The sequence below is a fragment of the Antennarius striatus genome, chromosome 10, assembly GCF_040054535.1.
Source record: "Antennarius striatus isolate MH-2024 chromosome 10, ASM4005453v1, whole genome shotgun sequence".
Taxonomy (NCBI): domain Eukaryota; kingdom Metazoa; phylum Chordata; class Actinopteri; order Lophiiformes; family Antennariidae; genus Antennarius; species Antennarius striatus.
In genome coordinates this window covers 12,221,184-12,244,635 of record NC_090785.1, presented here as the reverse complement: position 1 = coordinate 12,244,635, position 23,452 = coordinate 12,221,184, and the positions used below count along the sequence as shown (strand labels likewise).

The window sequence follows — 23,452 nt, the reverse complement described above, 5'->3', positions numbered from 1 at the left end:
TTAGATTTATGGGGAAACTGTGTTCACTGCATTTCTTACTGGTTCACACTAGGTGGTAGCAAAGTGCTATAATCCTGGCTGAACAGGTTTACTTATTATTGAACACATCTTGTGTTCTTCTACATGGTAGCACTGTAAATCAGTGAAAGGTAAGAATTGTTTGTGGAAACTCATATGATCTAATTTTGATGGTGTGGATATTTAGCAATGACTCTCAGAAAGGCGAAAATTAACTGTGAGACTGTGCAAAAGTGACCCCAAGAGCAACAACAGTGTGGAGATTTAAAAAAAAAAACTAGGAGACCCATAGCAGTGTACTTGCTTTAAAATAACTTTTAAATTTGTCAACTATATAATCAACATTCTCTAATGAGCCTTTTGGTTGTATCTGTGGGTTACAAACTCCTATTATGTAGAGAATTCCTTTAAAAGCACTGGATAAATAAAAATTTATTGAAAGTTGCTGCATATTGACTGAAACTAAATTAAGTATCTTAAAATCAAAACTGTCCAGTTCTGTTTAAAAGCTTAACAGTAACATAATGGAAATTTGAGTTATATAATACAGGAAGTGCCTTTAAAGAAAGTCTGTATGCCACCCATCAAGTCAAAAGTGAGTAATGGACATTGTATATTATATAGGTGTAGGTAGGTTCTTAAGAAATGAACAGAGCAAGCAAGATATGAGACTGTAGTCAACTCTGCTCCCATGTTCCGTCTGGTGCTAGTTGGTGCACTCTGCAGTTCCATCTGAAAAAAATTGTTCCCCCCTTTGCCCCCACTACTTTGCTACCACAGTGTGTAACATTTTGTGTTTCAAAATATAAAATATATTGGGTTTCCTACACGATTAATTGATTTGGAACCTTTACGAATTAGACTTATTGTGTGTTGCAGTGTAAATGGAATTATCAGACCATTGATTTGAAAACAAATATTAGCATTTTCTGATTTGCTTTCACAACCAGTTGCACCCATCCACAGAACATTTCAACCAGATCCATAGTGGCTGTTTGTAATACTGCTGTTTGTTGTGTGTCAGGTATATGGAGTACTTCCCTCTGCCCTCCAACACCAGTTCAGACTACTACTTTGAGAAGAGTGCCAACTACTTTGACTCAGAGGTGGCTGCTCAGAGGGCCGCGGCTCTCTTGCCCAAAGCCAAGATCATCACCATCCTCATCAACCCAGCAGACCGAGCTTACTCGTGGTATCAGGTCTGTCATAGAAAACCCCATACCGGATAAATACAGTTTATTGATGTGTATAATGTGTCAACTCTTAAAAGTGTCTGATTTTACTTCACACTTTGCATTTGTTGTATACTCTGTTCATCTGCGTATACTCCATTCATCTCTGCATGAGATCCAAAAAGTAAAAGTGATTATAATGTTATTAGAGTATTACTTTTAGACTCGCCCATTTTAGACTCAAATGTCTCAATTCTCAATTTTCTCTGTCTGCAGCACCAAAGAGCCCATGATGACCCAGTGGCGCTGACATACTCCTTCCATGATGTCATCACTGCAGGCTACGATGCTCCAGTCAAATTACGGGTCCTCCAGAATCGCTGTCTGCTACCAGGCTGGTATGCCATCCACCTGGAGCGCTGGCTCAACTACTACCATTCTAGCCAGGTACAGCAGATTTAGACACATACTGGTCGGGAACATGACCTACATTGAGAATACCAATGTAAAGTATAGTATATTGAGTGCTGCAAAATAATTTGAAGAGGCAATGTACAGTACATGAAGCTTCACTGGTAGCTGGCAGGAGGTCATATTGGAAAGAGACTCAGATATTATGGTGTATGTGGAGATTCTCAGTCATCCAGGTCAAGGTGTAACTCTGTGTTGAATAATGTCAACTGGACTTCAAGGAAAAACTTTCAGACATTTCACGTCTCATCCATGAGGCTTCTTCAGTTCTGAATGGCTGGTGGGAGGTTCTAGATATCTAGCCTAGTGGGAGTTGTTGTGGTGATCATGTCATCATGAGGGTTGCTGAACTCAGTCATAAAGGTTTCACTTATGGGGTGTGGGCCCCCACCCTGAAGAGTTGTTAGGAGTTATGTTATTATGGTCTGTAGAAATTAGGAAAGTGTAATAAAAATGTCTTTGATTCAGTCTCAAAATTTGCAGGGAGACAATTAGTCATAAATAGAAAATAGCAGAGACATTGTCAAATTTGGAAAATAATATTCTTAAACATATGGGATATAATTTGTATTTTAACATTTGTATTTGTTAATTTGTTTTACCTAGTTATTAGTTTTGGATGGACAGATGCTAAAGACTGAGCCTGCTTCAGTCATGGATAAAGTGCAGAAGTATTTGAGCTTGACAAACATCATCAACTACCACAAGATTTTAGCGTGAGTATCTTTCTATAATTCAAAGCATAATGTCTTCAACTACTAACTTTACAACATGAATATGCAACAAACAAGAAGTCATATCAAAGGACACAGATTCCTCCCATACCAGAAAAAACTCCATTAATCCAGAAGTGGACAGACCATAACCTGTGACATCACGCACGTTGTTTAATGTAAAATTAAGCAAAATGAAGAAATAGATTTTGAGAGCCTATAAATTTGATTGCATTCTATCCAAGATTTTTGAGAGCATGTGATGGACAATACATCCTGTCAAACTTGTACTGTCAGATAAACTGAGCATACTTCTTATACCCCCGACGATGGGACTGTAAATACTCCATGCAAACGTGTTTCATATATTTATATAATTGCAAAAAACATCTGGTCTGTAAGTCTTAATATGTTTCAGCTGACAGGAATCATTTTTAAACTGCAAAATCCCCAGTTTGAGTTTCATCCATCCACCTAATATGCACGTGTCATCTCTCTGTTATTACTGTTTAATAAAGGAATAGAATGAACAAAAACATTTTTGCATGTACTGTAATTTGGGAAGGGTTTGTTGGTTACAATAGATCTGATCATAATGGGGTTAATTATCCATTTCTTATGGCTCAAATGTGCAGGTTTGACCCTAAGAAAGGCTTCTGGTGTCAGCTGCTGGAAGGGGGGAAGACCAAATGTTTGGGGAAGAGTAAAGGACGAAAGTACCCTGACATGGACCATGAGGTATGATGGACTAAAAGCCATTCATGTTAACATATTTGACATTTTACCTGACCGTTGTTTATATAATCTGTTGTTTAAATTGATTTTTTTTCTTACCTCTTTTGTCTGTTTCAGTCCCAGGTGTTCCTCAGGGTGTACTATAGGGATCACAATATTGAGTTGTCCAAGTTGCTTTATAGAATGGGTCAGCCACTGCCTGGTTGGCTCAGAGAAGAGTTGGTCCACACCAGGTAGCGACACCACAGGAAGAGCCCACAGCTCTCTGCACTGAACCACTGCACACCCCTCTATTGGGACACTGCTCCACTGGCCTGAAGTGTTGATCCCAAATAGTTTGGAAAAGAGGAGATTGCGTGGAGATTAGAGGATGGGATGCCCAACTACAACTCAACTACCACATGAACTTTGATCCCAAGTGAACTGGACAACAGTGGTTGTTGGCACGGAAGATGGATAAATTGCATTTAGCAAGGAATGGCTCACCCCAAGTTTTAAGATTCTCCACTCCTCTGCTTTACCAGCCATTATAATGGAAACCCCATTGATGCCCTCCACTGTGTTCCAAAGAGGGGAAGACTTTGCAATGCACAGGGTTATCTTCTTTGTTTGATAATCACCCTCTGTGCTCCTGAAATAAATTATGTCTTCTTCACGTGAATTTCATCGTAAAATTCAATAGAAGGAGAAAAACTGAGCAATCTAGACCACCCTGGAAATGAGATGAACATAAAACTTCTATTTCCGTTGATTAGGCTGCAGTGTGTGGAGCAGATTCACACAGGTGACATTGACTGCATGGACGACAGCCTGATTGACAGATTGAGAGAAGGTGGTTGTAAATGCCTTTGACATAAGTGAAATGTCATGAGAACGGGACTTCCTGACTCAGGCTGCATGTCGTAGCCTCATTTGATAGGCCTTGGTAGAATCTAGTTATTACATTTACAAGTGCCAGGACAGAATCTTCATTCAAATATTATTGCCACATGGACTGTAAGGGGTCTTATAACAAGGTTTTTTTGTTTTGTTTTCTCAAATCAGATTTTGTTCTAACATTTCTGTAATGTTGACAGTGATGCATTATTTTAGAATGTACAAAAACTAAACATCTTAGCTCATTTCTCTTGTAAGGCTAGTGAGGATCTACAGTAGACTGGTTTGTTGAACTGTTCAGCTCAGCCTCTGTTGTCAGTTCAATGACTAATAAACGGGCTAAAGCAGGTAAAGCCGGATAGACGTTGAAAGCACAATATTTAAGACACTCAAGTGAACATAATAAATATAACAGGTTACTGGAAAGCACACTAACAAAAATGGATCCTGATACAATCTGTGAACATCATAAGCTAGCTACTGTATGGTTCATTATACATGGCCTGGGAGATTCAGATAGTGTACAGAACAAGCATTTCAAAACTGCTTTCAGCATTGTTTTTTTTTTTTGTTTGGTTTTGCTCAAAACTGTATATTTTGTCTTATTGTTTGTGTCATTTCATTTAGTAGAGGACTGAAGTTGGGGAGTCTGTTAAAATCTTCAAGAAAATCCAACAGCGTACCCAATGAGACCATGCAGATGTTTGATTGTCATTCAAGGTGTTACCACTGCAACTAGATGTCAAGCATAAATAACAAAAAGCTGCTCTTATTGCAATAGTTTTGTACAATGTTCTGATGTAATAACAATGCACATGTTTGTCCTTTATTTCAAGACTTTGTAATGTACATAATACGCTATCCTCAGTAGACCTAAGTTATTGAATGTGTTTGGGTTTACACTCACTATCCGCCCATTCCCATAGTGTGAAATGCCAGTGTTGTGCTGAGGGGAGTTTGGACTACTGCATTGTGCAGAGGTGTGTCAATAAAATTGTTTCCTCTCATGTCCCCTCACTGCCAGCCATTATACACAGGTACTGAGTATCTCCATATAAAGTATTAAATGATAACACATAACATCAATGATGGTACTAATCTCCTGGACTGTATGATAAAGATTTGTAATTGTTGTCAATAATTTTTACAGTGTAACTAATATTGTCGGTGCTTTTTAATTTGCAAATAAAACACCACTGTATTTTTCAGTAGATTTTCCTGCTTGTGTATGATTGGAACAAAACTTTTTTTGCAGGCCAACCTTGAATGTGATTTGAAATTAGACTGGTTACATTCCGCTTTAAACCGGTAATGTATTGTGTAATTGTCAGCATTTGTGTGTTCGTCCGTTAGTCCACCAAATATCTTCGCAACCGTTGCAGATAGAAAGATGAAACAAAAAGCACATTACTCGGGTGGCAAAGGGGATGAAAATGAGATGATGACTTTGACCTTGAGAAAACTAGGTCAAGTTCAAATTATAACTTCTATACACACAGGAAATGGATAGGATAGAAAGATGAGGGAGAAGGCCAGTGTGAGTAAGACCGTAGATCAAAGTTGCTGCTTTGATCTACTGTATGACAGTAGGTCAGAGCACTAGATTTGATCTTGACCTATGCAAGTAGGTCAGGGTAAAATTTTGAAATCAGGTGTCGTGGGATGTTGCAGTCTCTGACTGCATTAGTTCTTGTTTTTCTTTGTTTTTACTATACCACTGGACTCAGAATTGCATGAAGCACATTTTCAATAAGAATTTTTTTTTTTTTTTTGGATATTTAAAATTTTCTGGGGCCATTAAACCAAGGGCCTCTTGTGCCGCCTGACCCACACAAGACTATTGCTTCACTGAGAAATACAAGCCCGACAACTTTATCCTTTCCACAAACAAACAGATAATGGGGATAAGGACTACCTTTTGAAATTCGAATTTTTCTTTGTTGAAAATGTAACTTCTCAAAAATTCAATGAAGAATTCTGCTAAAATGGGAAAATATGGCTGTCTTACCAAAGAGGGCACACGCATGAAGGAACCTCATGTAAAGGTGAGTTGGTGTGTTGAGAATCAAAACTTTGGCATGATGAAGGCTTTTGTCCCAGTAGGCTGCTCAAAGCTGACAGGCCCCGCTGCTCACACTGTCACAGAAGCTCCACAGCAATGAATATTTCAGGGGCCCAAAGGCATACAAAGAATGTTGAAAAGCTCCTTGCTTGTCTCAGAGCAGACCACCCTCATGTGAAGGCAGGATATAAGAAAACATGGAAGAATCATCAAGGCCTCCTGGCTGGAAGGGCAATGCTCGGCTTTTAGGAAGGAATCACCGTGACTAGACACAGAAATGTGAGAGTTACAGAGGGTGTGTGCTGGGAGTCTCATCCAGCATCAAATGAGACAAACATATGAATCAGAAGAGATAAATATATCAAACAGAATGAAGGAGGAGTGAGGCAACTGGGAGTGGATGTTTGATGTTTAGAGAAAGTTGCACAATGAAATATGCATTAGGGCATGCATGCGCCTGGGCATTCACACTTCTTCATTAATGCACCTTTGCACCAATATCAGCACAGCATGTATTGACTCACTCACATTTCCTCCAACTGTTTCAGGCCCTGCTGGAGACACAAAGAGTTGCGCACTCATGTGCCCAATTTCACCTTCAATCTGGGGTTCTCAGGAAAATTCTTTCACGCCGGTAAGAGGCAACCTGTGAAACAAAATTTACTTTGGCACTAAATAAGCACTAAATAGAATGTTCTGTGGGTGTGTTCTATTAGTTTCAGTTATTTAGCTTGCATAACTGGTTGGCATACAGAATGTCAGTCAGTGTCTGGTGAGCAACACACACAATCATAGGCAAAGTCACTTGAGGACATGAACAATCTAATTGTAGATTTAAAAAAACTATTTGCAAAAGCAATGTGAACATATTTGATTTAAAGGTAACTGAACGTCAGTTGTTCCTTTTCTTCCTTTCCTCCATCAAAATTACAGTCATTCTCATTAAGGTGGAAATAGCACTTTATTGTTTAAAATTATGTCTTTTCCCTCATAAATTTGTGTTCATGCTGGATCTCTTTTTCATAAGTGAAACAGATGAAGAGGGTAACATGTTTCCTTAGTCTTGTCTCAGGGTGGGGAAATTAGTTAGAACACACATCACCGCTGTTCTGCTGCCCTAGTACAAGTCCTGTACTATTGTCACTCCAGGCTTTCTCATGGGGCGGCACCGTGGCATAGTGGGTAGCGCTGTTGCTGTACAGTACAGCGGTTCCTGGTTCGAGTCCCGATCTGTGCAGAGATTGAAACCCAAAGATCAACTAGAACCAAGGCAGTCAGAGACTGCGACACCCCTGAATTCAAAGTCTTATCCCAACCTACTTGCATATGTCAAATATCAAAGCTAGTGCTCTGACCTCTTTCATAGATCAAAGCAATAACTTTGATCTATGGTCTTACTCACACTGGTCTTCTCCCTTGTCTTTCCATCTTATCCGGTTCCTGAGTGTACAAAAGTTGACATTTGGCCTTGACCTAGTTTTCTCAAGGTCATCATCTCGTTTTCATCCCCTTTGCCGCCAGAGTAATGTGCTTTTTGTTTCATCCCTCTATCTGCAATCGTTGTGAAGATATTTGGTGGACAAACTAACGAATGGACGAACGAACGGATGAACACATGAACACTGACAATCACAATACACTGGTACCTCTACTTACGAAATTAATTGCTTCCGGAAGAAATTATGAAATTACGAGTGTCAGCCGATACTGTGTTTTTACATTACGTAAGTCGAAATTTCTTTCGTAAGTAGAGGTAATATTGTCCTGCTGAGAAATTTCGTAAGTAGAAAATTTTGTAAGTAGAGACATTCGTAAGTAGAGGTATAACTGTACATGACTGCTTTGAAGCAGGATGTAATTACTTTAGTTTTGAGCCATATTGAAGCAGTGATCATCCTGCCTTGAGTGCCAGTCAAATAAGAGTTGATTTGTTTTCACATAGATAAGCAGGGAAAAAAGGATCCCACTACTTGCTGCAGCAGCCAGAACAAAGTTGAGATTTAAGGATAAAAAAGGTGACTATAAGAATGCTGGAGTTAAGATACATTTTATCTGACAGCTTTTCATTAAAACAGCAAAACACAACTTATATCTTCTGGCGAACCAAGATCTAGTAAGACAAAAGTACTTCAAATGTAAACCCCCACCAGGTTACAGGTAAACTCAGCAGTGAAGAAATTTCAATCCCAGGGAAACACACTATGCTACAAATGGGAGGACACAACCAACCAGTGAGGCCAGCAGTAACTGGAGGCTAGTCACTGCTGGCCTCCATTGACTGAAAATGGTACTACAAAAGTTAAGGGATAAAACAAATTTAGTCAACTTACACAACACAAATTGGCTAAAATATAGCAATTCAAATTATGCAAAACACCACAATATACCAAATAAACATTTTTGTTATAGATTTTTTTCCCCATTATCATGGGCTATTATAATCAGCTAACAGAAAGAACATCAAATCAATTTAAAAGTAGGGGAAAAAAACAATTTAAATTTTCACCACTATCAGTATTAACATCACCCACAAGTTTTGACATTAACTTTGTTCAAACTTTTTTGAGTTAAAATGGGCTTAATTACTTCATTGTAGGAAATGTAGTTTTGCTCACGGCACATTTTTGACCTATTTATGTTTCGACACTCTGACCTTTTATGCTTTTGTGGGCCACATAAAATGATGTGGGGGGCAACATTTGGCCCATGGGCCTTGAGTTTGACACATGTGCCTTAGAATGAGAATAAGGTATTCACAGTGTCATAAAATGCAAGGACCCACAAATTCAAAATTGTCTGCCTGTAACAACAAGTGATGGTGACATCATTTCAACCAATCACATTTCAGCATACATCAGAGCCCTCCCACAGTGCTGGGATTTTCCATACCCGTTCACTTTCTTCATAAACCTGTTTGGTAGTCCTTCCTCAAAGACTACTTACCTTCTGTCCTACTTTTATACGTTTGTTTTTTGAAGAAGCTGAGATAAACTTCTAAAGTCGATGGCCAACATCCCAGAAAACGCTCCCCTGGCCGGTAGTGATGTGACAGGCAGTGAAGAAGTCCTAGTTGCCCCTGCAACACCCAGAAGGTGAGGAGAGGTTATCATATATCTTTAGTTAATAATAATTTTTTGTTCAGCTACACCATAATGTCATTGTTGTTTTTGTTTCATAATTAATCAATAAGAAAAACTGGGAAATAATTTATATTTAGATACATTATAATTTACCAACGTACTTTAACAAAGGTTTTTTCTACTGCAAGATTTTTTAAAAATACCACATCAAAGGTATTTATAAGACTGTTTCCCTGACAATACTGACAATAATAATCTTGTCATTTTATGTGATAACAATCACTCTAGTATTAGATATGATTAATTACATAGAATTCATGATAATTCATATCATTCATTCATTAGTACTCCTTTCACCTTTGCAGTTTAACTAAATGTAAATAATTTAATTTTAAAGTAATTTCAAAGCTGTAAATCCAAAATGAATTTCAAAAAGTAGTTGGTTAGATTTGAACTTCCTTACACCAGGGAAAGTTGTCTGCCTAGTAACAAGTGATCCTCACTTTGGATTGGCTGAATACAAGAAAAAGGCTGACAATGTATCATGCTTTTTATGTGCCATTATCAATCTAAGTAAAAATAAGTTTCCTATGTTGATTTACTTTTTCCACCACACTGTTAGATTACATATGGACAGATTCTGAGTGACAGTCTGAGCACAGTATCAAAACAGCCATGCCATAAGGAGTAGTTTTGGAAATCAGAGTAACTTCACGAGATACTACCTTGCCTGTTCTTTTTCATCCTCTTCAGCATATGCATATTTTCATGTCTGTATTTCTCTTTCTATCAGAGGCTCCAACAGTCATGCTCTGAAGGTGGCAGGCCTGACTACCCTGGCTTGTCTACTGGTGGGCAGCCAGGTCTTTGCTATGTACATGGTGTTTGAACAGACGAACCAGATTAGTGTGATAAAGACAAACTCGGAGCAATTGAGAAGACAGCTGAACCGCCCCGCCGCTTCTGGTAACAACAAACAATAATTCAGCCGTACATGTTCTTTTATTTTTGCAATGACATTCATTTATTTCGATCACAGTTGAATCTTCAATGAAGGTGCACGCCCCCATGAACAATCAAATTCTGCTGGCACAGTTCCCCTCAGAAGACTTGAAGAAGACAAACGAGAAACTGACAGCAGTCAAGACAACCAAGACAACGACAGCAGCCGAGACAACCAAGACAACCAGGACAACCAAAGCACCCATGACTGTAGGTTTACATCTGGCGTATGGAAAAGATACTTTCTCTATGTCTAGTTGGCACACATTTGTTTGGGACTCAGGATATTGTCCTGATCACGTATAATGAATAAAATCACTGATTCTATATGACACCTTGGTTTCCTTCTGTCAGATTCTGAAGGACACTATTCTCAGTCTGGCGAAACAGCTGAAAGATCTGCCTCTGGTATGTTGGAGAACTTTTATCATTGGAAATGCCACCTAGGCACTAAGCTCTGGTCATGTTTTTTTCAGGATTCCCAGCAGCCACCCTTCAACAAACCCAACCTGGCTTCCCTGCAAGGCTTGAAATCACAGATGGAAGAGAAGGAGAGGCTGGTAAATCCACATCCACTTATGTACACAAACTACAAACATTAAAAAATAATCTTGTCATGTTTTTTTCTTGCACTTTGCAGAGCCTTGAGTTGTGGATGCATTACTGGCTGATCACACGTACAGAACAGCCACAAAACCAATACTCAACTCTAGCCCCAACTGCTTCAGGTTGCTGTAACATTCATTCCTTACCCTTTTAGCTGAAGGTCTGATTCACACTGACATTAGATACAGTATTAGATTTTTAATACTTTTAGTTGGGGCTCAATGATTGTGGTTGTAATATTTATGGTTGTAATATAAGAGTAAGCAAACTTTTTAATAACTTTCAGTGGTATTATCATAGCTTTGATGCCACAAAGACCAACGGTTAATTTCCCCCTAATCATAGGACATGTTAAATTGTGTAAAGGGTTAAAAATATTAGATCAATTCCATGCATGCATCAATTACATGGAATTTGGAAATACCTTATCCAAAAATAACTATGCGCGTTATTCATTTGTCTTGAAGACAGGACAATTAACATCATAACATAACTTTATATCTCCCGTTCCGCAATTTTTATGCTACACCAAGCTAACTGTATGCAGGCCTGTCCTTTCTATCAAATCAGCATATTAGTATAAATATTCTTATGCATCTCTGTCTTCATGTTATCTACTCCTTAGCCCCTTTGATCAAGACCAAATGCCAGACAGAGGCAGCACATGGAACCGGTAGGTATGGGTCTTTCAGGCCCCAGTGTGATGAGCATGGAAAATACTCCCACATACAGTGCTGGGATAGTACTGGACACTGCTGGTGTGTGGACGAAACTGGCAAAGTCATCGAGGGCACTGTCACTCGCGGCCGCCCCAACTGTACTGAAGGTGTGCTAAAGAAAATATAGTACTTCTAATTCTGTTAGTTTAAATGTTTATCATGCTGTTAGGCAGGATTGGGCATCACTTCTAGGTAGAACCAGATGGAAAAATAAAACCATGTGTACAGGAGGGGAGTTTTTTTTAATGTTGTTGAGAGATAAAGACAATTTGAATTATATCCATTTTCAATCTCAAAGTTTAAAAAGAAATTAAGTCAGAGCAAAACCTGGTGGTTTATTCCTACAGATGCTTAACTCTATCCGTGGTCCTCCTCCAGATCTCCCTAGCTCTCAACAGCTGAGGAGCAGCTCTATCCATCCAGTGATTGGTCCCCACAATACTAAGAAAAAATCCCTACAACACTTACAACTTCCTCAATCAAATCGAATATCTTCAAAATTGCACAAATTTCGACACTGAAAATAACTGAGGATGCACTTTAGTGAAATGCCTGATCAAAATTGAAATTTACCACTCGGTAAGCCATGAACCAAAGAACAATGGCAGTGTTATATAATGGATCTATGACAACAGATATCTAAATTCAGTGGTCAGTCTAGCTGGCAGTGACCACAAACCCAGTTAGCAACTATAACTGTTGAATCTGATAGTATTTAAGCCTGGGGTTTTCTTTTCTTTAGATGTGATACTGGTATTTATCAGAGTTATAGAATACAGGCCTTCTGAGAAAAATCTGAGAGGGCCTGTTGAACATATTTCCACTACCTCTCCTCAAACTTCTCAGCTCAAGCTACAGGGCAGTCAGTCACATGTGTTTTATTGTGTGTTTAACTGTTATTTGTTGTACAAATTTTTTCTTTTTTCTTTTTTCCAGTACTGGAACAAAAATAAAGGAAGGTGCTGGGTGTCTCTTTTCAGTGGGCCTTCAGGTCATTTTACACTGGATGCTGATTGGTTCAAGTCTATAAATAATGTGTTTGGTTTTTTTGTTTGTTTGGTTTTTTGTTTTAATCTCTGTAATCTCTTAATTCTATCAATTTTTTTCTGGCAGTGTGAGATCAAATCTACACTGGTCTGCTAAATTGATTGTTCTTGATATTTTATCTTTTTATTGTATTTTTCTGGTTTTGAGGATATCCTAAAATTCAGTATATCCTAGATGCTCACATTATCCACAGTTTAATAAAGTCTATATGTTAATCATGTTTATCTGAAAACAACGATTCATGTGATGCTTCTCCAGACTTATGTGCCTTCTATCTTTGTATCTTTTTAATAATTAGACTTGAAGAAAGCTATTTTACAATGACCATCTCTGAGACATTAATAGCAGTGAGGTAAACTTTTATGCGTTCACCATTGAGAAATCATATTTAACAAAAAGACAATCTGCCTCTTTTCTGGAATAGGTTTGCTGTATATCTGAATAATTTAGACCATAATGTCTCCATTGGGGTCTGTGCAATGTTCATGTAGGTGTTTCTATGAAGAAGGCAAAATAAAGTTATCCTAGGGAAACTATTTGGATTGCTGTTACTATGTTATATGTTCTCATGGTACTGTTCTAATCTAAGATGTTCTAAAATGTAACAACTGCACAGAAAAGTTTGCATGAATTCAACTGAATTTTAACCCTAAACTTGTCACTTCTTTCAGTTTTTAGATTCATGAGACTAGTTCATGAGAGTAAGTATTAGTCTCATGAACTAATACATAGTTCATGAGACTAAATATGTACTGTATTAGTTTTAATAGCCTTGTTAGCACATTATTTCCTTTAAATCCCTCTTTCTTATAAATGATTGTAAAATCTATCCCCAAACAAGATCAGATGAACGCTACCGGGTTATAAAGCACATCCTAACTGAGGCCATGCCAATTTGTAAGTAGTTGTCAAATTAAAAGCAGAAAACCAGGTTGCTTTCTGTCAGTGGTGGCAAAGGTATGCACTGTACGTATATATGTATTAACATCAATATCAAAAATACTCATTTCATAGAAATGTATCCTATTTTGGTTTTAAAGCGTATTAATTTCATTGCTGTAGATGTCTAATATTGGACATTTTAGTGTATTTATGGCTGTGCTGTCTACAACAGGCCATCATGTTCAGTGAGATGGCGATTCTCATAAAGGTGAACTTTTCATGTGCTCAGAAACACAATAGTCATCTTTTTTGTGTTTTTGTATGGGATTATTTTACTGAAGAGGTTGAACAGTTTTGTCAACACATAAAGAAGAACATATTTCTTTTATTAGAGAAATTTAAATCTTCAAATTGGAGATAGTTTGTAATATATATTGTAATACATATTTTGGAATCTAAAAGTATGGCAATTGATATCACAAGTTTTTAGACAAATATGATAGAGTCATTATTCCCCTTCTGATTGGGATCTGAAATTAAATGGAGCCGCAATGGATGTCACTTTCATAAAATTAAAAAACTCAAGTACCTCAACCGTGCTTTTAAGTGCAGTATTTGAATAAATTAACTGAATTCCATGTCAGTACTGTTTTAGTCCCAGGTCACCCCTCTGTGTTGGGAACCTTGTGTCCCACTATTGAGGAATGTATATTTGTACTCTTGTAGTCTGTAGACATTTATTGATTCTTTATTGGTTCAATCATTAATTAACAACAAACAAAGCACAAATTCATTATAACTCCATTTCAAAAAATGCCTTACTAGAAAGTGAAGCTGAATAAAAGATGAATTACTGTATATTCTTATGTTATCTTACCATTGTTAAACATTCCAGTATTTTTGTACTACACGATTAATCAAATGAAATTGTCAGGACTGTTTAATTTATTTAATCTCTTGTGTTACATATTCCAAAATGCCATAATAACAACATTCTTGGAAAATGATCTAAAAACTAGAATTACTCTTGCTTATAGCCTCAGTCCTGAGTTTTCTCCCTGCCTTGGTAAAGACACCCTGATCACTTGCACAGTGAAAGTGGATTCTAACTCATTAATAACTCAGGTGAAATTAAACCTGGATGACTGGGTCGCCATGCTACAAGTTCACACTGGAAGGCCAGGGCTAAAATGAACACAGCTTAGAGGACCTCATTTTTACAACCACATCAAGACAAAACAGTTGGGTAATAAGACTGATTTATATAATTTAACATATTTTTAAAAATAATGTCTTTCCGGCTGTGCGAGGGAGCTGAAACAGTCAGAGTTGGAGTCGTGCTTGCTCCTGTTCCAGGTAAAGCAAAGACAAAAATGTCAAATCAGTGAATTTGCTGTGTCGCGGTTTGGGATTTTAATGTGTTTTTTACTGCACAGAAGTGAACGAATTTGTGGTAATTAGGGAAGGGGATGGTGTGGACTACAAATCAGGAAAGGATGAGGTAACCCATTTGAATTCACTCACTGCTTGAATCAATATTCAGTTAACTGCTTTCTGATAATTTGTACACTTGTTTTCCAATCAGGAGGCAAAGTCTTTCTGCTTCGACCAGGTAGTAATGGCTGACAACATACAGGTACAAATGAGCTGTGTGATTGTTCCGTTTGATTTGTGTTCCGCTGGTTTTCAATTAACAAGTACATTTCTGGGAAACTAAAATTCTTAACATAATCCTGCAGAGTTTCAACTCAGAGCTCCTGCTGTCTCTCACTGAATCCATATCCATTGGTTATAATGGTGCTCTGCTGATATGTGGAGCCTCCACAGAGAATATTAGGACTCTGATTGATCACAGTCTCATCAAACAGGTGAAGCCCGAAACAAAACTTTGATTTATGAACATCAATTTTTACTTTATTGATTTGTTTTATGATTTACTCACTACAATTTTTCTCTGGATTGCTTAAGGTTTTGACAAATCTGTTTAGTCGCATACTGTCCAAAGAACACTTGTTTGTCTCTGTGTCGTTCCTGCAGGTTTGTCCTTCGGTACAATAGTCAAAAATCATTTCAGACAAAGTAAAGGAAAGGATAACTTCTTTTTTTTTTTTTTAACTTCTGAATGTCAGTTTTACACAGATGGCAGTGCTGTGGATCTCCTAAACCCCAGTAGAGAGACTTTAGAACTTATAACACACCCTGTCCTTGGAAAGTGAGTCCAGAGAGTGACAACTGTTTAATCAGCATAGATACAAATGCATATCAATGAATTTTCCATCAGCGGTTGTACATTTAATTGAATGAACTGATTACAGTACTACTCTTTGTCTTTATTCTCAGTCTTGTCGGCGGTTTATGTGAGGTTTGTGTGTGTTCAGCAGAGGAAGCCTACAGTCTGTATGAGACATGTAAGGAGACTCTTAAGGCTGGTGGAGGCTCCATTTACAGCAGGTTGGTCAAGTAAACTAATCCATTAACTGAATTACTTTGAAGGGGTTAATCGAAATGCTCTACCAGAATAGAGCAAAGTCTTTTTCTTTACCTCATTCACTTGGTGTGCCTGTCTTTTTTCTTCATTCAACCTTTTCCTGCACTCACGGGATGTTGTTATGTCTACATGTTAGCTGTAGCTCCATGTTCTCAGTGACAGTCGAATGGAAACCTCACCTAGAGGAGGTGGAGTCAGAGGTCTACCGCTGCAGCCTGCAACTCTTCTGCCTGGAAGGGGGAGCCAGCAGGACAGACCTCAGGGGGTCAGTCACTCACCCATGTACAGTCAGATTTCTATTATATGGGTCAGAGGACCTAAAATGCAGTCCTAATATCTGGCTGAACGCTGAAGCACTGTTCTGTTCGCTAGTTGATTTTAGACCAAAATTTCTTTATCTAAGGCTTTATTCAGACATATTGAATTACTGTATATTCAGCCATTTGTCAGTTGTTTGGTAGTTCAACCTGAAGATTATTTGAAGGATAAAGCAATGCTTTAAACTGTGCAAATACTTTTAGGCCTTTCCTTGGTATTTTTAGAATTACTGTAGATTTGACCACTACAACAGACCAATTTGACATATCACAGGAGGGAAAGAGGTGCAATGCTTCAGTTCAATGTTCCTGGAGTTTTCTGGTTTCTCTTCCCCACTGACTTACTGGGGCATTTTGAAACTGAACAGAGCCCTTGTAATGTTTTTAGTAACATCTGTACTTTTCCTGCTATGACAAGTCTAAATGTTGATTTGGATATGATGTAACTATTAATCAATTAACATTAAAAATGAAGATAACACAGTTTTTCTTTGCAGAGACAAAGTTCCTCGAGAGATGTCCGTGTCCTTTGAAATGTACCCATATACAGTACATTTATTTCCCCTATAGATTCGTTCATGTGTATGTTTCTGTGTAGCAGAACAGTTGCACTTATTAAAAAGTTTTTTGCTTCCTGCTTTCGAAATATGTTTATTTCTTGCACATTAACAGCAAAATCAGTATACAGTATGAGGTGTCAGTAAATGATAATGCTCTATAGGGTCAGCCCTCTGGTAAAGGTTCTGGACCAAACCCAAAATGAAGGTACAACACATGAGAAAGTCCTTGATTTCCTCTTAAAGGACTCAGTAACAGGAAACAGGAGGACAGTCCTCATCTATTGCATCCACCCTCAAGGTAATTGGTCCTTTGGGTAGACTAACCCCAACAACCATAATTCCTTGAGCCAGCAATGACTTCTTTCATCCACCAGGTCTTCTAGATGACGAGACTCCATCTGCTTTAGCTTTGGCTCAGAAAGCCAAATGTTTGGTAACCAGGGCCACCCCAAATCGCTGGTGTCCAAGAGCAGCTGAACAAGAGATCAGATACAGCATAATGGACCTAAGAACCAGAATGATGTCACAGGAGGGATATGAATTTCATAACACCTACAGGCTGGCAGAGCTGACCAACAATCTGCAGGTAAATAATTTTCCATCATCATTAACAACAAAATGTTACACTTTTTCAACAAGCTCATAGCTAGAATAAATGATGTGATCTCACCGACAGATTGTGAAAAATCAGTCATGGGATAAGAGAAGGGAAAAGTCAAAGAATATAAAAGACAAAACGCAGGTTCCACTGAAAATGTTTTCACTCACAACTTTGACATCATAGGAAATTATGTGTTCATCCAACATAATGTGCACCATGTTTTGCACTCATGTGGCAGAGTCACCTATTGCCAAATAGCAAGTGGCACAACAGTGATCATCGGGAAGGCACAGACAAAATGAAATATTTACGAGACCTGCTGAAGCAACAAATGGAAGAACACGTCAGAGGTAATATGCTGCAATATGAAAAGTGTTTATACAAAAATGTAGAGGCAATAATGTTGAGTTTGTGTCATATCTGAAGATGGAAAAGGGAATGCAGAGGAAGTCCAAAAGAGAGTAGCAAGAATCCAGCAGCTACGAGATGCTCTCAGAGAGGAGAAGCTCAACAACGGGGCTGCTGCAGTGAAATCTGCCCTCTATCCACTGGTAACAAAATTCATCCAACTCCTGGCATCCAAAATAGAGTTTTGAACATTTACTCATCTGAATACCCTTTTAAACTTGTTAATAATATTTGTATGTGTATAAGTAGGAAAGCCACACTAATACAATGCCTATTTAAGGTTCCGTCTCAGTTAGAATATAAAGAAGCGCAGGAACGAAGGAGGCAACTTAAAGAGAACTGTCAGCGATTAATTCAGCAAGAGGTGGAGAAAATAGAGCAAGACTTGGCACAGGAACTGGTGAGATAATGAGATGCATTGCTTTTTAACATTATTTGGTTTGTGATCTATCTTAGCTGAAGATGCTGAGTCAGTTTAAAAACTTAATGCAAGGCTGTATTTATGGAGGGCAGCGGTAACCACTGCATTTGCAACCTAATTCTTGGCATTTTTTATGGTTCCATCTATTCCTCCTGCTAGACAGAAGACCCCCAGAAACAGCTGCTGGTGCTGACCAGGGAGAGGCATGTCCTTGTGCTGCAGATAGAGGCTCTGCGCACTGAGGCCCAACAGGCTGAGAAAGACCTGCAGAATCAGCATCACACACATCAAACAGAACTGCGACGTCTCAGAGAGGAGAGCCTGCAGGTGAGGAATAGTTCAGCTCAGGTGAAGAAAGTTTGATCGATTAGTGAGATGCTGCTTCAGACAATATATCTTACATTTTGAGTCATTTTCTGCTAATGTATTTCACCAGTAGGTATATAGAGTAAGTGGACCTGTCTACATACAGTACATTTACATACACCTTAGCTGCTGAAGCGTGATTTTGATTTCAAGTGCAACACATTCCTGTGCCTGTTAGCCAGTTAGGTGACAAATGCACTTAAATTGTTTGATTTCCATGTTCTTTGTGGAAAATACATTGCAAAATTGAGTATTCTTGATAACTATAGAAATAGGGTACGTAACTGCCCCCCAAATTTTCTCAATTCACAGATGTATACAATTCACAGAACTGGATTAATTTGAAATAAAATTGGCTGAAATGCAGTGATCTGTGGAAAATTGCAATCTGTGTTGAATTACGAGAGTGGTATGAGTCTCCGGCATCAGATACATGAAACCAGCAGAACTGGTAGCAACTTACAGTCCCCAAAAATACGCAGGGAATTTTACCAGATTAACCAGAAGCACAAATTCAACACATTGCCAAAATGAACTACTCTTCTAGTATCATGCGTAAATGAAATATAGCATGTTAAATAAAATGCATTACAACCATGGGATTGTTCAGTAAAACTGTAGTTGTTTGATAAATGATAAAGTAAAGAAGCATCTTCAGGTCTTATTTGTCAGTGTTTGTTGCTCTCTAGGTTTTCAGAGTGTTTCATCATGTGAGTGAAGAGCAGAGGAAGATGTCTGAGGGCAGACAACGAAGAGTGCTGCTGGAGGCAGTGCAGGATGCCATCTATCTCTCTGCTCAGAACCAGCAACTGCAGGCCGACAACAAACAACTCCGTAAAGGTCAGTGTTTGTCATCTCATCTCAACCTCCCTGGCTGTTTGATCACTAATGGAACTTACACATTCACATAACTTCTTAATGTGAATGTGACAAGAATGCCAAGAAACAGTTCTTTCTTTTTCCAGCACTGGCAGAGTTGAAGGATACTTTAGCTGTTCGAGGCAATCCTAAGGCTGAAATGTCATCACCATGAGGAATGAGTATATGTATTATTTCTTTTATTACTATTTATTTTCATTATTTTTATCATTTGTATTTTACATTTGGTTTAACTTTTATGTTAGTTGTGTATGTGTGTGTGTGTGTGTGGGGGGGGGGGTCTGAAGGAGGCAGGGGCATTGTTAACCTTCATAACCTGGTTGTAATAAGATTCAAAATAAAAATAAAAAGGCCATTGAATAAAAAATGAATGAGCATATGACTTTATATTACATTTTCATATTAGTACGCCCTGTTAGTAATGAGAAATACATTTTTGGTTTACAATTTATTGGATATGAACAGCACACATTTAAAGTTTTATTACAGTCAGAAATAATACAGTATTGTCAAAGAATGCACTACAGATAAAAAATACCATCAAAGTGACAATAGCAGCAATTTTCAGAAATGCTTCATGAATAATAGAAATCAAGACTTGAATTATTTCAATTTGCAGCAGGGTTGTGAATTCCATCTCCAAAGTCTAATGTAAATTGGAAAATCAGGCTTCTGCTGACATGACTGCAAGTTTATAAATCAAGTATAAGAGTAAGCTTTGTAAGAACATTTAAAAAATGTCAAACACAAAACACTTCTTTTTTAGTTCAAGTAGCCTTGTGGTTAATTTAGTCAACATTTTACTGTCTGTAATAAAGATAAGCTGCCAGTCCAATCATGAAAACAGGAAGAAAGAAAATAGGTGTGAGCTGCAGGCCTAAAATGGCCCAGGAGAGCAAAGCGTTAACTAACATGGAACAGGAAATGACAAAGAGCCTGGTGATTCCACTTCCATGTTTGAGCACCACAGACATTAAGAGTCCGTTAGCCACTTGCCCTGCAATAATAACCCAAACAACCCCTGAATATCCTTCCAGAAAGCTCTTTTCACTTATTATGAAAGAAAAGGAGGAGAATCCATTAATGACCACCCCAAAAACGTACAGGTAAAGATTCTGCAGGCTCAGGGGCAGCCTCTGGCTCTTTAGCACCATCTCTGTGTACACTGCTGCAAGGCCTGAAATAAAGCAATATACTAGAACAAGAAAAAGCCCCCAAGTAGTGATATGAAGTCTTGGGCCCTCCTCAGCTTCTGCCCTCTGAGTATCTCCTAGATCCAGGCTGCTGTATGTCTGGAACACGCCCGCACACATGAGGAGTCCCAGAGCCAACCACTGAACAGGCCGGAGCCTCTTGCCCAAGAAGAGGGAGTACAACAGGGCCGTTGAGGCAATTTTCAGGTTGGAAAGCACTTGAAATGAGCTTGGGTCCATGTATCCCTGCATGAGAACAACCAAGTTGTTGTTGAGGGCATAAAGTATGGCAGGGACTGCATAGGGAGCCACAAGGACTAGAGTTGGAGGATGATTTAAGGAAGAGGTTCCTGTCCTTAGCACAAAGGCAAACAGAGAAATGAGAAGTTTGGCTAACTCAATCATGACAACACAGGATGAAGGGTTGAAAGGGACTTCATCATCAATCTTGGTGAGAGTGATGAGAGGTGCATGAGAGCCATAGATGAGGACCATCAACCCAAAGAGGACACCCCACAGAATCCTCTTCACCCACTGCCTCCTCATCCTTGCTGGGGAACTGGGCATCACATTCTGGATCACAATCATCTTTAATGAAGCAAAATTTACACTTCATTCATTCATAAATATTCTATATACTAGATTATGTGTATAAAATTTTTCATTTTATCAAGCTCAACAATTTAAATATCAAACAAATAATTTCAAGCTCAATTCTCTGCATATGCAATGGCAGTATGAATCACACAAGTTGTAGAAACTTTGGCCTGTTATACACAGGTAACAGCTTGGTGTTACTGCTCCAGGCAGCAAAACTAATTCACACTGAAATACAATGGACCAAAGTTGAAATGTTCTCAGCACCAAGCCATACTTTGTGTTAACATCAACTGATACTAAATTTAAAAAAAAAAAAAAACTTGAAACAAATGATTCTCACAAAAAAATAAGTGAGTCCAAAATGAAATTCCAGTTAATTATAATTGTAGTCCAGATCTTCAAGGCTAAGACATCACAAGCTCCTGACAAAGAAGCCACTGCCTAAAGATTTCCTCCTCTTGTCTCCACAATGTTGCAGGGAACAGAAGCAATACGCTGAAATTACTTGGGCCCTTTTTTCAGGCCGTTTAAATACTCTTTTACGGTCCTTTCAATGTTGGGTACATCATAGTTCTGTGCTGCATACATGCCAGTGATGGTTCCCAGTAGCACTCCCAGGATGGCAGAGGAGCGAAGCCTGGCCACCAGATAGCCGGACAGAAACCCCTTCAGAAATGGAGATCCCAACACTGAGCCTCCCTGTTGGAGGAAGAGGAATATAAAAGAACATATTGTCCAAAAAAGGTTTAAAACATTTTTTAAATCAAACATAAGTACACATATTTAAGGCAGTTCCAACACAAAAATAAAAAGTAAGGAGAGATGCACTCTCAAGTAAAAACCTCTAAGTAAATGAAATTAATGCTTCAAATAATAAGACAGATGTGTGAATTCATGTTCTGACTTTGAAACAACATTTCTCAGACATCCAAACAGTCTAGATGGACAAAGACATCAGACATGAAAGGATTTGTGAGATGTTGTAGTTCCAGCTATAAAACACACACATACACACACACACACACACACACACACACCCACACCCACACAACTGTTCTAGCTTAAGAGGAACACAATCTTCATCAGGATTTTGCGTTGAGTTATATTGTTGTGTGTTTGTCATTCAGATTCCACTCCTTCAGTGCTATTGTAATACACAATGTAATAATGCACATTACTCATTTAAATTTACATTATACACAGTATATTGTACACGGTGTCTTGTTCCCTGAAACCCAAATAAAAATATATTAAACATTAATGTTTCCTGCACGTGATTCGACCTATCGGAACAAGGAATACTTGTGAAATACACCAAGTTATGACTGCCTTTTCCTAAAATTAAAGAGTTAATGCTAAAAGAAATGACTGTATGTACATACAGTTGCTCTAACTCAACACCGATGTTGGACACAAACCTGACCCATCAGAATAAAATACTGTCTCACTGCTTAAGAACTTCTCCGTTTTGCCCTAAAGTGTTCCTGTTCTCCTTGGATCGGAGAAGGAACATGTCTGTAACAGTCCACGGATTGTAGGTGACGTGAAAACCAGTTTAACTTCTTGTAGTCGTGCAGAGACACCCAACCACATACCTGAGGAATTCCTGCCGACACTTCGCTTTCCACTCGCCTCTGGATGTCCTCCAACTGATTCTTTAGCTGCGTTAGATCTTTGAGATGTTGGAGGGGATCCTAAATTAAAACATTGCAAGAAATAGTGCAGCATTTTACTGAGGATAACTGAGATACTGTGCAGCAACAGTGCAACGTTGTTTAAGATGAACATACAAAGAAAACGTATCAATAGCTAACATGTTGTTTTTCTCTAACTTTCCTAATTCGTGTTACTGTAGCTAATAGCAACCTGAATAAAGTAGCTCAAATGGATTCTGATTGAATTGAGAGGCAACCCTCGCTCAGATGGACGGTTCATCCTGAACCGTTACGTCGTTCTCCTCCAGTAGATCACGTCATGTCAAGAAACAATATGAATAAACTAAAAGTCAGAATGTACTAACTCACCTTATCATTTCCCATGTTGGTCTCTGGGATGTAGCTCTTCAGCCTGAGCCCTGTCCACGTCTTCTTCTCTTCCGTAAAGGCGGCTGAGAAAAACCTTTTCCTCTTTACTGCCACCGCCTGGACGGAGTGTAAATTACCCCTTCTTGGTACTGAGAGAGTAGAGAATAGAGTAGGACTTTATTCATCCCTTCAGAAGGTCCCATCAAGGAAAT

At 38.5% G+C, this 23,452-nt stretch overlaps 5 protein-coding genes across 15 annotated transcripts in view; 3 read left to right on the top strand and 2 right to left on the bottom strand.

Annotated features, from left to right (window-relative positions):
- The window catches only part of ndst1a (N-deacetylase/N-sulfotransferase (heparan glucosaminyl) 1a), a 45,452-nt gene extending 40,265 nt beyond the window's left edge, over nucleotides 1–5,187 (top strand). For both annotated transcript variants that reach the window (XM_068326126.1, XM_068326127.1), the window contains exons 11-15: nucleotides 1,043–1,217; nucleotides 1,467–1,637; nucleotides 2,268–2,377; nucleotides 3,010–3,112; nucleotides 3,227–5,187. In XM_068326126.1, coding sequence (XP_068182227.1) covers nucleotides 1,043–1,217; nucleotides 1,467–1,637; nucleotides 2,268–2,377; nucleotides 3,010–3,112; nucleotides 3,227–3,346 — 679 coding nt within the window. In that variant the 3' untranslated portion in view covers nucleotides 3,347–5,187. The remainder of the gene's footprint in view (nucleotides 1–1,042; nucleotides 1,218–1,466; nucleotides 1,638–2,267; nucleotides 2,378–3,009; nucleotides 3,113–3,226) is intronic.
- Nucleotides 5,188–8,949: 3,762 nt separating this feature from the next.
- On the top strand, nucleotides 8,950–13,037 carry cd74a (CD74 molecule, major histocompatibility complex, class II invariant chain a). Its single transcript, XM_068325299.1, has 8 exons — nucleotides 8,950–9,139; nucleotides 9,921–10,093; nucleotides 10,167–10,339; nucleotides 10,484–10,537; nucleotides 10,606–10,689; nucleotides 10,770–10,857; nucleotides 11,361–11,561; nucleotides 12,391–13,037. Exons 1-8 carry the CDS (start codon nucleotides 9,051–9,053, stop codon nucleotides 12,405–12,407), a joined length of 879 nt encoding a protein of 292 aa, XP_068181400.1. The 5' UTR covers nucleotides 8,950–9,050; the 3' UTR covers nucleotides 12,408–13,037.
- A 1,267-nt stretch (nucleotides 13,038–14,304) lies between these two features.
- Nucleotides 14,305–19,681, top strand: golga6l9 (golgin A6 family like 9). Of its 10 annotated transcripts, XM_068325290.1 has the most exons (11): nucleotides 14,315–14,884; nucleotides 14,969–15,019; nucleotides 15,123–16,136; nucleotides 16,910–17,046; nucleotides 17,123–17,334; nucleotides 17,425–17,490; nucleotides 17,588–17,699; nucleotides 17,776–17,900; nucleotides 18,038–18,157; nucleotides 18,338–18,505; nucleotides 19,234–19,623. In XM_068325290.1, the coding sequence occupies exons 3-11, from the start codon at nucleotides 15,889–15,891 to the stop codon at nucleotides 19,453–19,455; spliced, it is 1,410 nt and encodes a 469-aa protein (XP_068181391.1). In that variant the 5' UTR covers nucleotides 14,315–14,884; nucleotides 14,969–15,019; nucleotides 15,123–15,888; the 3' UTR covers nucleotides 19,456–19,623. The 10 variants fall into 10 exon arrangements, 9 of the variants coding, with proteins under 9 accessions (XP_068181398.1, XP_068181396.1, XP_068181395.1 ...); XR_011037170.1 differs by having other exon boundaries at nucleotides 14,306–16,136; nucleotides 19,217–19,384; nucleotides 19,510–19,625; XM_068325289.1 differs by having other exon boundaries at nucleotides 14,315–15,251; nucleotides 15,352–16,136.
- A 28-nt stretch (nucleotides 19,682–19,709) lies between these two features.
- On the bottom strand, nucleotides 19,710–21,209 carry LOC137602500 (probable UDP-sugar transporter protein SLC35A4). The gene has a single exon (XM_068325298.1). It carries the CDS (start codon nucleotides 21,202–21,204, stop codon nucleotides 20,224–20,226), a length of 981 nt encoding a protein of 326 aa, XP_068181399.1. The 5' UTR covers nucleotides 21,205–21,209; the 3' UTR covers nucleotides 19,710–20,223.
- Nucleotides 21,210–21,702: 493 nt separating this feature from the next.
- LOC137602502 (SLC35A4 upstream open reading frame protein-like) lies at nucleotides 21,703–23,355 on the bottom strand. Its single transcript, XM_068325300.1, has 3 exons — nucleotides 23,241–23,355; nucleotides 22,812–22,910; nucleotides 21,703–21,915 (listed from the first exon to the last, which is right to left on the bottom strand). Exons 1-3 carry the CDS (start codon nucleotides 23,253–23,255, stop codon nucleotides 21,718–21,720), a joined length of 312 nt encoding a protein of 103 aa, XP_068181401.1. The 5' UTR covers nucleotides 23,256–23,355; the 3' UTR covers nucleotides 21,703–21,717.
- Between the last annotated feature and the right edge of the window lie 97 nt (nucleotides 23,356–23,452).

Bases quoted from the DNA above. Each gene is read 5' to 3' on its own strand.
- LOC137602500 (XM_068325298.1), bottom strand. From the start codon at position 21,204: ATGATTGTGATCCAGAATGTGATGCCCAGTTCCCCAGCAAGGATGAGG.
- golga6l9 (XM_068325290.1), top strand. From the start codon at position 15,889: ATGCTCTACCAGAATAGAGCAAAGTCTTTTTCTTTACCTCATTCACTT. The intron at 17,047-17,122 runs GTAATTGGTCCT...TTCATCCACCAG, and splicing joins CTATTGCATCCACCCTCAAG to GTCTTCTAGATGACGAGACT. The intron at 18,506-19,233 runs GTGAGGAATAGT...GTTGCTCTCTAG, and splicing joins TCAGAGAGGAGAGCCTGCAG to GTTTTCAGAGTGTTTCATCA.
- LOC137602502 (XM_068325300.1), bottom strand. The intron at 21,916-22,811 runs GTATGTGGTTGG...TTCCTCCAACAG, and splicing joins TGTCGGCAGGAATTCCTCAG to GGAGGCTCAGTGTTGGGATC.
- cd74a (XM_068325299.1), top strand. From the start codon at position 9,051: ATGGCCAACATCCCAGAAAACGCTCCCCTGGCCGGTAGTGATGTGACA. The intron at 9,140-9,920 runs GTGAGGAGAGGT...TCTTTCTATCAG, and splicing joins GCCCCTGCAACACCCAGAAG to AGGCTCCAACAGTCATGCTC. The intron at 10,858-11,360 runs GTTGCTGTAACA...TCTACTCCTTAG, and splicing joins TCTAGCCCCAACTGCTTCAG to CCCCTTTGATCAAGACCAAA.